We start from the raw sequence: 12934 nt of genomic DNA on the forward strand, positions 1-12934 counted from the left end.
AAGGAGACTCCACAACCCCCCTGGGCAGCCTGTTCCAGGCTCTGTCACCCTCACTGAGAAGAAGTTTCTTCTCATATTTAAGTGGAACCTGTTGCATTCCAGTTTGAACTCATTAGCCCTTGTCCTATCATTGGTTGTCACAAAAAAGAGCCTGGCTCCATCCTCTTGACACTCACCCTTTACATATTTATAAACATTAATAAGGTCACCCCTCAGTTTCCTCTTCTCCAAGCTAAAGAGCCCCAGCTCCCTCAGCCTTTCCTCATAAGGGAGATGCTCCACTCCCTTCATCGTATTTGTTGCCGTGCGCTGGACTCTCTCCAGCAGTTCCCTGTCCTTGTGGAACCGAGTGGCCCAGAACTGGACACAATGTTCCAGGCTGTTCCCCTCCCACCGGGTCCCGGCCGCCGCTCCGGCGCCCAGCGCCACCTGACGGCAGCAGCTCGACATGCCCAGGTGGGGCCTGCTGGCAGCGAGAGAGCAATGGGCACCACCGCCCTGAGAGCTGCCCGGCTCCACCGGCACCGCCCGAGAACCCACGGGCACGCCCGGGAACCCGCCGGTCCCGGGCATCGCCCCGGGCCGGTGGGTGTGGGGCGGGGCAGTAGGCGTGGCTGCCGCTGCCTCCGCCCCCCTCCGGTGTCCGCTTCCTGCAGCGCCGCCGCTTCCTGCTCCTCCCCGCGGCGCGTCGGGCGGCTCCGCCATGGTTGCCCTGGCGGCCCTTTCAAACACGGCAGCCGGCAGCAGGGGGTAATGTCTGCAGAAGCCTCTGCCGGGCCCGGGTGGGGCAGGGCGGGCAGTCGCCCGCGGGATTGCGCCGGCCGCTACGCCCTCTGTGCCGGGCGCCCGCAAGCGGGGCTTCCTGTTGTCTCGACCCATTTTCTTCCTGGGCCGCCGTTCCTGCTCCCCGCCTCCTCCCCGTGGCGGCTGGAGGATTGCTCGGGGCTCCTCTCGCTGTGCGGGAGCCGCGGGGGTGGGTGAGCGGGACCGCGGACGCGGGCGGCAGCGCCCGGGGGTGCTGGGACACGCACCGGGATGGAGCTGGGGCGGGAGGGTCTGCGTGTTCCTTAGGGGCGTGCGAGGTGGCTTATTCCTGTGCTTCAATGGTAAGGCAAGGGGTAATGGGTTCAAACTGGAACGCAAGAGGTTCCACTTAAATATGAGAAGAAATAACTTCTCGGTGAGGGTGACAGAGCACTGGAACAGGCTGCCCAGGGAGGTTGTGGAGTCTCCTTCTCTGGAGACATTCAAACCCCACCTGTACACCTTCCTGTGTAACCTCATCTGGGTGTTCCTGCTCCAGCAGGGGGATTGGACTGGATGGTCTTTCGAGGTCCCTTCCAATCCCTAACATTCTGTGATTCTGTCCAGGAGCTGGTGCTCTTCCCTGGCATTGGGGTGCAATTCAGTTCAATGGGTCCTTCCTCTTGAATGCTGCCAGCAAATTTGAGGCAAGTGCAGTGCTGTATGGGGAAGGATAGAGCTTTCAAGTACGTAAAGTGTATTTTAAGCCTGGTCACGTTTCTGGTCCGAAAAGCAGTGATTTGGTTGGGAGTGAGTCACCAAGCAAGAAGCAGCGCTTTACTCTCAAGTCCCCTTTGTGTCTGCAAGTCTCTGAAACAAGTGTTATCGGTGTGATAAACTGCTGTGGTACAGACGTGCATCTTCTGTTTCACTCAGGAGTGAAGACATCCCACCTAATTAAGCTGGACAGGAGTGTTACTGTACAGCTAGTTTGGTGGATTGGAGAAAAGGTGTAGCAATCTGTTCCTGAATCTGAAGCAGTATGCTCCTCACTCCTGGTAATGTCAGTTTTCATAGGTGGTTTGAGATGAGTGATTTAAAAAAAGGCATGTTCGTTCTCCCGCCTTCCTGTGCACACCTCTTCTGATTGATTCACAGGCTGCTGCATAATGCAGGTTGTTCCTTTTCTGCAGCAGGACTGCGAGTTATAGGAACAGGCCTGGAGGGAGTGTGCTTTGTAAGGTCACAGCCTTGGTGGTTTGCCTTTTTGATGATACTTCTGCAGGCAGTAGCAGTAGGTGGTATTCCTGCTAGTCTTACACATTTTCCTTTCTGATTAGCATTGGGGACTGATTTGCTGTATGTGTGTACCCTATATGTCTCTCACATTCTTTGTGGCTGTAATTTTCCAGTTAGCACTGGAGTCTCCTGATGTGTGTCCTGACTGGGTCTGTGCAGGAAAAGTCCTTGGAAATTGGCTGCATCAGCTCCTTTCAGCAAAAGTGTCTGGGAGTTCTCCAAGGTTTTAACCTCGAGAGGATTACAGTAAGTTGGATTTATATTTTGAAGTATAACTTAGCTGTTACAGGTGACAAAAACCTTCTGGAGTGAAAGAACAGTTTCCATACAAGACCCTACCATTGGTCTGTGTAGCGTTTTTTCCACTTTGCTGCTGCCACTGTGCTCTCACTTTGATTTCTTCTTAGGATGTTATTGTAGCATGCAATGGAGGTGTCTTAAACTGTAGAGTGCCTACATATAATTATTGAAGTGGACTGTTCCGCTGCTACTAATGGTCTGAAATTCACTTGTCATGTGGTATTCGTAGTACTTTTATGTCCTGCCCCAGGTGCTTGGTGTTGTAATAAACTGTCATTTGGCTAGTACTGTGTGATTTAAGGAGAAGCTAAAATGCAAAATTCTGTTATACTTGCTATTTTATTCATACTAGAAAAGCAGAGGCTGCAGAGCCAAGTTTGAGGAGCTTCCTGCATAGACAGATTTCCTTTGTGGAAGGAACACATTACTTGAGATTTAACTGGAGAAGAGCTTTAGAAGTTTCCGTGTCCTTTTCTATTGGAGATAAATATATATATATTTTTTTAATTATTATTATTATTATTATTCTTCCCCCTCCCCCACATACACACTTACTGAAATGAACATAATTTCCAAGTATACCTGTGGTGGTGGTGTTGTGTGTGTTTGGTTCTGTGATTCTTTTTTTTTTTTTTAATTTTTTAAAATAGTCTACCTTTACGTAGAAGAATCTGTTTGATTGAGTTGTAAAGTGCAGTAGACTTTGTTGGCATTCAGATCTATATTTATCTGTTTATGTGATTTAATGTAGTAAGGTTATGAGATTTAAATTTGCTGTAATGGCATTTGTTTGGTCGTACTGTGGAAATATAGTATTTTCTACAGCTTTCAACTATTAAATGCATTTATTTTCTAAAGTGTCTTGTAGACGATTCCTAGTCTTTTAGGATTCCTGGAGTAATTTCTGACTCTGAAAATTGTTGCTCTAATGGTGGGGCTGCAAAACAGTATTGTGCCTGTGCTGGGCTTCTTAGGGTTTTAGGAGAATGGGGGTCAGGAGAGAGTTTTTTCATCTAATTACTTTTAAACTGTCATTAAACTTTCTTTTTCTGCAAGTAGTTGATTATGCTGCCTGGATTCAGAAATGATGTTTACTTTTAATAGTTTGTATCTTTGCGTGAATAGGGAAGCTGAAGAGAATATCAGTCTCTAAGTGAGACTTGGATTGCTATTTAACATAATAAGGCCTGTAGGGCCTTACTCTACTTACATTCTATATGCAGCCTAAGAACTCCTATTTGGGGAGAGAGTCCGGAGGGATGATTGCTTCCTTGCTGTATGTTTTGTGCATACCTGTCTTAAGATTCTGTACAGGGAAGTGTATAACAAGAGCTACCCTGTCTCTTTTCATTCCTGGCACGGCCCAACACCAAACTACACTAGCCTTATTTTAATGAGTATCTGACAGGCAGGGAGAAGCGTGGTATTTACAGCCATCAGGATGGCTCTGATGCATTGTGGAGCTCTGCATTGGATGCAGAGAATAGAAGTGGTGGGAACAAACACGCTGCCAACAAAACTCATGCCAAACTATTTGGAGAGTAGTGCTGAGATGTATATTTATCTACAATAGCTTCAAATTTAAGTAGCTTCAACTCTTCACTGGAGAGCATACTAGCTCTGCAAAGTTCTCTTTCTTTTTTTATGTGGAAGTACTTTGGTAGAACTTGCTGTAACTGTTTTAGTGGTTACTGAGAGTGTGAAGCAAAGAGAATTCGGGTGTTTCAAGCAATGATGTTTCATGCTTTTTACTGTCATCTGGGAGATGGACAGGCAAAGTGTTTTGATTCCATTGAACAGGGAATCAAGGGTCTACTGCGAAGGTTCAGCATTAAGGTTTCAGCCTGTTGCACAGAAGCAAAAGATCATATGCAGACAGATCTGAAATGAAACAAGAGTTGGGAGCTGAAGTATGTGGGCAAGGCCAAAGTTTACAGGGCCTAGCTCATGTTGCTTGACATGGAAGTAAGGTGCTGTTGATGAGGTGATTGTTAAGAACTCTTTCTCAAAGAGCAACACTTGAAAAATTATGGCAAAGCTTCTGACAATATACGTAAAATAAGAAAAAATGTGTTAGCAATTGTTACTTGGAAATTTGCTGGCCTCAGATGCGAGGAGAGCTGCTAGAATGGAGCTTGTAGGATAAATTGGTTACTCTTAATTTTTTCAGCTTTGTAATTGGCTCTTCTGCAGTTGTGGCACTTTTCTGGATTTGGGAAGAGGACACAGATCTATGCAAGCTATAGTGTCTTTTCTCAAGGTAGGAACCAGCCCTTACTTTGAGTATGGTTACCTGAAGGTGACGGAGAAGGAAGAGATAGAGGCAGTTTTCCCACTGAGGCCAGTCTATCTGTAAGATATAACAGGAGATAGGTGTTGAATTTCACACTGTCTTGATCCTAGCTTGCCATCAACACTTGAGGCAGGTGACATAGGGGACCATATCCCAGCAGAAGCAGAACATGGAGCAGGCAGTAGGTTGTGTGATCGCCTTGTACGTGGTCAGTGCAGTCAGCATCGTAGGTGCCCCATGCGGAGCAAACTGTGTTTGCCTGCTTCTTGAGTCTTCCTGCTTCACTTCAGGGACTGTCTCTCAGCTTAAAAAAAAGGTAAAAAGTAAAATCTGTAATACTTATTTATCATCATCAGTGGCATTTAGACTCATTCCTTTTTCATCCTCTTCCCTGCCTCCCCCTCTGCAGTGAATCACAGGAGGACTGTTTTTCTTAGTCATTACTGTAGGTGTTAGCACACCCTATCGCAGGCAGCGCAGGGGGAGAATTTAGCAGAGAGCTGTCTGGCAATTTGGAATCAAATCAGAAGAACTTTTGTGAATCCGAAGAAAAAAAAATATTCTTTGTAAACAAAAGGAATATATATAGCAACTGCAAGATTATTTTTCTACAAATATGAAGCACAGTTTAGTATATACATTATTAGAAGGGGATGTGGTTATGGCTTGGCCTCACCTTACAGTGAAATAACTTTCCTTTTTTTTTTTTTTTGCCTTGTTTGATATTCATGTCACTTTTATTTTGAGCTGGAGAATTCCATTTTGTCCTCTGACCATCACTTGTCTGTTCATGCAGAGTTATCCTGAAATAAGTTTTGTGCTTTAAGTTCACATCATGCCTTTGTTCAAATTAAGCACAGATACAAAAGCCTTTAGGAACAAAGTTAACACTTTGCAAGAAAATTTAGTAGGTTAATAATATGTGTGAAGTTGGACTTCATGTATCTGAAGCGAATCCCAACTCGATACGTACTTGTAAAAACTGACACAATATTGATGAGCGGGACAGGACAGATTCTGTCTTTGTCTTCTTTGATCTTCTGGATCAAACATGTTTGATGCTACTTCAGCTTTCTGGAGGACTGTAACAAACACTGAAAAGATGATGTAATTTTTAAAAATGGGAAATCCAAGAAATCAAAAGAAAAATCACAAACACTGAAGTGTCCTATAAAGACTTAACCTTACTACCTATCACTTTCTATTTTGTTTCCTGCTTTCCTATGCCATTTTTATATTTGCTATATGGTAATTCTGCTTCATTTAGTGCATTGTATGAAGATAAGTAGACTCAGCCTTAAGGATGTAGGAGCAAATACTTTCACAAATAATGTGGAAAATGCCACCTAGGAGCTAAATCTCCTGTTCTTACGCTGATACAAAGAGTTAAATCAGTCACCAGTGTTGGATGGCAGGAAGTGCAATTAGCTTTATGGCAAGAGTAAACCTTACTGTATAATCTTAATGTAACAAAAAAAATGTTGAGATATTTTGAGACCATGTCCTTGACCACTTGAGGTGTGAGGGAAAGATTAGCAGAGAAAAGACCTTCCAGATGAGGCTTTCCTTTTACCTGGGCTTTTGGGTACTTCCCAAAACAATCATGGTGTTGTGCTGAGTGTTTAAAACTGGCAGGGAAGTTTCCAGGATTGCCTGGAATACTAAAAAACCCAGCCACCTAGTTGGATAAGCTGAAGAAGCATGACTGATAATGATACTGTAAGCTAAACAGCTGGTTTGAAAAATGGATAATCTAACCACATGAAAAGTGTCCCAATGCCTGCAAAAAGTGGATCAGGGATCCATCTGGCTTGGGTGATACCTAATTCTGGGAATCTTGATGTTGCAAATATGAATAATGTTTGTTTGATTGTTTGTTTGTTTCTTCCATTCACAGAGTAAAGTACAGTCTAGAATGGAAACATTATTTTCATGCCTCTGAGGTAATGGGAATAAATATATAATTAGTGCAAGACTATGATAGTGACCATTCAGCTCTAAAGAGCAAAGGAAAACAGAAGCAGAGTGGCTGGTTGAAGTTGCAGGTGTCTCAGAACTGACAGTGAAAAGTCACCTGGGAAGCTAATAAGGTGTGTAATATTTTTTTTGTGTGTGTTCTGTGAAGATTTGTTTTCCTGTGGTAGACCTGTATTCTTACCAGTCACATTATGGAATTTCAGTCAGAGAAATGCTGACCTGTTACTGACCATGGCAATTGCTACAAGGAAGTGTTTTGTAAGCAAGCTGCTGCTATTTCATGTGAACCTCAATAGTCCTCCCACTGTGATGCTGAAAATGGCCACTTAAATTCTGGTGCTGCTTTGCACGGAAAACTTGCTGAAAGCCATTTGTAACAACAGCTACGCTTCTAGTGCTTGAACAGAGGTCAGAACGAAGCTGGATTAAAGAGCGTTTCGCCCTTGACTTAAATGACGCTTTGCGAAACGCTTAACCCATTTGTATGTGCAAATGTGGGACTTTAAGGCTTGCATCACAGTGATACAGCTGCATCAAAGTGCAAGAAGTATTTTTAGGTACCAGAGCTGGAGAATAGAACTTGAAGAATGATTGGATTATGCCAGATATAGGTAAGATATGTTTATGAATTTTACAGTTACAGAAATGCTTTAAGGTTTTGATGATTTTTAGTTTAGTTTTTTAATTCTAATTTTCTGGCAGGTAAAATTTTGAGTGTGCCTGAAATTCGCTTAACTAAAACTGCAAAATATGATTATTGAAATTCATGGGCCCAACCATTGCCAAAAATTCTATAACTGATTAACTGAAATGCAGCTTTTGTAGGTATGAGTCTTGTGTCAGGAGAGAGTCAGTGCCCTTCTTTTTTACTAATTGTTTTATGTACTTTTTATGTGCTAATGAGCAGCTCTTTCAAAATCGTTGGTTTTCACAGAATGTAAGGGATTGGAAGGGACCGAGCAACGGATGGTCTTTAAAGGTGAAATTCTAGATCAAAATAGAAAATCTTGTAGGCCTCTTCCCATCAAAACCATATGCAAGCTCAGTTTACTAGATCTTAATTTTATTTTCTCTGCTTTTTAGGTTGATTGAGGAAGGCCTGGCACAGTATATAAGTGACACCCAATAATATGCCTGAGAACCAGTACTCTTCTTGCTAGGATAGCATTACATGGAAGCCAGATAGTTGCATCCATTTGAAGAGAAAAATAATTTGAGAGGCTATAGTGTTCATTTGTCTGTTTGCGTAGTTGAAAAGATTGTTGAACGTGTGCTACTGTGGCCTAAATTCTTGGATGCTAAGAAATCTGAACTTGCTCTAGAGGAAACTTTTGTAATTGGTGAAGACATTATGAGGGCACACTTGACAGTGAGTTAAAGGGCTGAATAAGAGAACGCAACTTCAGCGTAATGTTCTATTTCTCTCTTCTTGCCTCTGTTTCAGATGTCATCTCTACCCAGGAGGGTGAAATCTGAAGCCAAACCCTATACATCAGGAGATGAACTACCTTCACTTCCCAATTCGTAAGATTACTTTTTTCCTTAGGATTTTTTTAAAAGGCTTATGCTAAACATGAGGTTGTTTTAAAACATTTTAGTGCACAGAACTTCAGTTATAAACCATGAATTACCTATGCTCTTCATGCTTACAGTGAAGGTAGTGTGAAACCGAATTGCCAGTTGTACAAACAGAAACAGGTGACCAGCCATTAGCTCTGCAACAGCATGAAAGACCTGTATTTGTTGAGTCTACCTGCCTTTCTAGTAATTTTTCCTGCTCACTTCCGTTCATGCCAGAAAACTCTGAGAGAGGCTTGCTTATGTATTTTTTTTTATTATTCTTCTTATAAGCAGTATTGTGTACTTGTTTGTTTTTCAGGAGCTCTGAATCAGAGGAAGAAGAGGAGGAATGGGAGCCAAAAAGCAAAATCACCAAGAGACCTCGATTGCCAAAGAAAAATGAGGCAAAAGCTAAGAAAGTTGCTTCTCCACGGTCAGCTGTGACCAGAAAAAAGGTCAAGAAAGTAGAAATAAAAGAGGAAATGGTGAGTATCTGTAAGAAAGAGACATTTTATTAACTGTGGTTTGCAAGTAATAGGAGCAAAATTCTTCCAGCTCTGGTTTGCTCAGTTGTATGAGTCTGATCAGCTCATCTGATTCCACTGTTGCTGTGAATATTCAATGCATTTGATAGGCATGGTTTTGTTATGTATTCAAGTGTCCCAAATCTAAGGGCCCTCCTTTAAAATTTTGGCCATTGATAATGGGACATGCTTTTCCCTGGACATTTCTTTCAACAACAAAAATAAATAAATACCTCTCTTCTTTCTGTAATTAAAACCAAACACTCTAATATCTCTGGTTTCTGTGTTGCACCTTTGATGTCTTCTACATTTTCACCAGCTGGGTACCACAGCAAAAACAAGGCCCGTACTTATGTTTCCTTGCATGGCTGTTTGACCCAGTAAGGATCACGGTTTGATTATGAAGAATATAAGATGCACTTCTGTCAGAAGTTAGTTATTTCTGTCAAAGATTAACATCAGATGTCAGGTCGTGACAGAAGCCAGTCCTTCTGGTTTATACTAATGTTTCTGAATGTTTTGACATATGTGGCATATTGAGAAAAACATTCTTGATCTCTGAAGGTATCTGGGGAAATTGAGGGAAGAAGGTGTGGCTTGTCCGAGGTTAGAGAGTATGTCAGCAAACCAAATCTCAGTTCCAGTTCCTGTGCAGGACCCAGCACTTCATTCAAAGAGTGCTTCTCTGCCTGACTGTGCCGTGTTTTGTTGAGATGGGTGGAGGCAAGGGCTGTAGGCTTATGTCTTCTGAAGGAGAGCCCAATTGAAGTCTTTTCTGTGATTTGAAAGATTAAATAAAATTATCCAGTTGTGCTGAGTATGTTTGTATCATTTCCTCCATGCAAGATATCATATTGCAGGTTACTTGATTTCTGGCTTGGTGTTTTCCTGCCAGTCAAAGGCATCATTTGGGACAATAATGCCTGGTATAGAGTCTTCCTATGTTTAAATTGAAATGTCAAACCAGTTTCTGATAGTCAATGCTTAACATGGTTTCAATACCTTTCTGGCAGGATGTATCCTTGCCTGTTGTTCCTGCAGAAGATAATAAAATGCAGCTTCTAAAACCTAAGGAAGAACATGTAGGCACTAAGCCAAAAAAATCAAATAAAAAACCAGAAGTGCCTAAAAAAATGGAAATAAATTCATTCCACGCGAAGAACAGAAAAAGTTTAGAGAGTGATGAAAAACCCTCAACGAGTGTTCCTATGGTGGGAAATCAAGTGAAACATGAGAAATCTGAGGAGGATTTTGCATTGGATGAACCACCTTTTAAAAAGATTAAGTCGACTACATGTCCTGAAGGAAAACCAGTTAAAAGTCTAGGAGGCAACAAAATAAAAGAAGAATTTGAAATGAACTGGGATATTGTACAGGTATGAGGTCTTTTCTTTTTCTGAAATATCAATGAACCCATTTCCTACAGAATTATGACTTAGAATCTTAATGTGCAATTTCAGTCCTCTTGACATCAGTTGGAGTCAGTGTGCTGTTAAGTAGTCATTTAACCTCTGTTTAAATTGTCATAATACATGTATAAATGTAAATGTTGGTTGGTAACTCTTAAAACTTCAAACTTTATTCTAGTATGTGACCTAGACAATCCTTGGTACAAAGCTTGCCTGACATTTCTTTTGTATCAGCACGTGGGGTTTTTGTGGATATAGTCAATAGAAGCTCCTGCAGGAGGGGATGCTGAAAGGCTTGGGATCTCTGTGTGCACAGTTTCAGAATTTAAGATTTAGTTAGTGTGGATCCTTTAGGTGTGGAGACTTGTTTGGGAGTGCATATCCATTTACCATCAAGGAAGAGATTGCATTCTTGAGACAACAGTGACATCAAGGGACATATTGTCTTTGGTTTTGTAGGATGTTAACTTTGAAGCTGTTCAGGTGAAGACAGTTTTAGGGTAGCTCCTCTTCTGGGAGGTGGGGTAGATTTTAATATGAACAGAATGGGAATAGATTGGACATAGTCTATTCATCATCTTCAGTACTGACTGCTTAAGAAAGGTGTAAAATTTTGTTCCTGCGTTTTCTAAAATATTCCTGGAAATGCAAACAGAGAATTTGATCTTTATGTATTGCTGCTCTAAAAGCAGTGAATATGAGTGTGCAGTAGTTGTTATATTTTTAGGCTTCAGAATAAAACTTCTGAGAGCCTTTTAAATTGGCAGTCTATGGGACTGACTCTAGCGAAGTAGGAACAAACTGTGATAGTTAAAATGTTACAGAACCTAAATAGTTTGTCCTCAATTCCATGTTAATACAATGTAACTTTATCTTTACAAAATGATGTTTAACTTTGTGAGTCTTGGTTCACCCTAAAACCTTTAGTAACCTCATGCTGATTTCCAGTTACCAGTGGAGTGGGATTCGGGTCAGCTTTGGGTTTGTGGGTTTTGTTTATTTTGTTTAACCACGAGGTATGTCAGGGTTGGTTTAAAAAAAAAAACAACAAAGATCCAAGTTGTCGGAGGTGCCGTGTGCAGCTTGTTGTCTTTCCGTGTTGTGTTTTACTGTTGGTTTTATTTGTTTGTTGTTGTTCCCACGAGGCATTCCTTTCTGCATGTTTTTTGTGTGGCTATGAGTTTCTGGAAACACTGGTTGGTTCACGTCTTTCTGAAGTCCTGAGTGTGGTGGCTGAGTGCATGGGAAGCCTGGCAGCCTGTCTTAAGGTGGACAGTAGTCCCTGCTGGCTGGCATAATATTTTGGGGGTGGTTTAAAGGCTGTTTAAAGCAATATATCACCTCTCTTAAATGTGTGTGTTTTGGTTTTTGATTTTTTATTTTTTTTTTTTTTTCCTCTTCTGACAGGCCTTGTCAGAAATAACGAATGTTGAACCATGGGTATGTGCAAACTTAATTCGCCTCTTTCAAGAAGAAAACACAATTCCTTTTATTGCCCGGTACCGAAAAGAGCTCATCAATAATCTGGAAGCTGATGCTTTACGAGAAGTGCAGCAAACATTGGAAGAGCTGCGGTAAGTAAGTTAATATTAATCTGGGGGGAGGTAAGTAACAAGTGTCTGCTTCTTCTGTGTCCCTTGTTTTTGGCGCTTTGTAAATGCTACAATTATGAAGGAACTCCTAAAGAAGAAAGTTTTAAACTGAGGTAATTATGCTTGATACCAGTCTGTTGTTGTGGTTTTACTGTGTTGTTGTTTTATTTGTTAGTTGTTTTTGTTGGTTTTGTTTCATTTTCTTACTATAAGTAACAAGAAATCTAGCCATTATTCATTCCCAAAGAAAAAATAAGATACTAATTTCTCTGCAGTTTACTAAAACTGCAGGGAAAACCCCCTTATTAGAAGAGTAGTTTATAGGTTCTGGAGATATGTAGCCTAACTAGATGTGAACTATACCCTTTGAAAAAGAATCACTAAAAATCCCTTGTCTCCCTGCTTGGAGGAGCAAAACTTCTAGTGAAGAGCACTTCTTGAGGCTATAGCGTACCAGGAGGGTGGGCTACAGTATCCCAGACCACTGCAGCAATGAAATGATCACCAAAGCCTGCTGCAGGGGTGCATGAGACTGATCCATTCCTTCTTGTTTTTGGGTGGCTTTGTGTTCTTGAGAGGGCAAGGGAACAGATTTACCAGCTGTTCTGTCAATATGTGGTTTCCTCCTTGTACTCCCTGCTATCCCCTAACAAGAGATTCTTTCCAAAGAGTGAAGGTGCCTTGAGAGAGTTCTTGTCTGAACAAGTAATTTAAATCATAACAAAATACCTTTGCTGCTTGCAGTTGCTCACAGGTATCTTATTGCCATGGAGTTGCATGCCATAGAATGTCCTGAGTTGGAAGGGACCCACAAGGATCATCAAGTCCAACTTCCGTCCCTGCACAGGACAACCCCACAGTTCACACCACGTGTCTGAGAGCTTGTCCAGTCTCTTCTTGAACACTGTCAGGCTTGGGGCCGTGACACCTTCCTGGGGAGCCTGTTCCAGTGTCCACCACCCTCTGGGGGAAGAACCTTTTCCCAATGTCCAACCTAAACCTCCCCTGGCACAACTTCCTGACATTCCCTCAGGTTCTGTCATTTGTCACTAAAGAGATCAGCTCCTGCCCCTCCTCCTCCCCTTGTAAGGAAGCTGTAGCCACTATGAGGTCTCCCCTCAGTCTCCTCCAAGCTGAACAAAACAAGTGACTTCAGCCGCTCCTCATATGGCTTCCTCTCCAAACCTGTCACCAACTTCGTAGCCCTCCTGTGGACGCTCTCTAGTAGCTTTATAT

General features: G+C 42.2%; 1 protein-coding gene across 2 annotated transcripts in view; it reads left to right on the plus strand.

Moving 5' to 3' along the window:
* The first annotated feature begins 617 nt into the window (after positions 1-617).
* The window catches only part of SRBD1 (S1 RNA binding domain 1), a 130716-nt gene continuing 118399 nt past the window's right edge, over positions 618-12934 (plus strand). Inside the window, exons 1-7 of one of the 2 annotated variants that reach the window (XM_065058195.1) lie at positions 618-750; positions 2157-2289; positions 6534-6726; positions 8058-8137; positions 8493-8658; positions 9711-10073; positions 11514-11680. In XM_065058195.1, coding sequence (XP_064914267.1) covers positions 8058-8137; positions 8493-8658; positions 9711-10073; positions 11514-11680 — 776 coding nt within the window. In that variant the 5' untranslated portion in view covers positions 618-750; positions 2157-2289; positions 6534-6726. Of the gene's footprint in view, positions 751-2155; positions 2290-4513; positions 4604-6533; positions 6727-8057; positions 8138-8492; positions 8659-9710; positions 10074-11513; positions 11681-12934 lie in introns of those variants that run through there. The other variant, XM_065058196.1, reaches the window with a different exon arrangement.

Source organism: Columba livia, chromosome 3, assembly GCF_036013475.1.
Source record: "Columba livia isolate bColLiv1 breed racing homer chromosome 3, bColLiv1.pat.W.v2, whole genome shotgun sequence".
NCBI lineage: Eukaryota > Metazoa > Chordata > Aves > Columbiformes > Columbidae > Columba > Columba livia.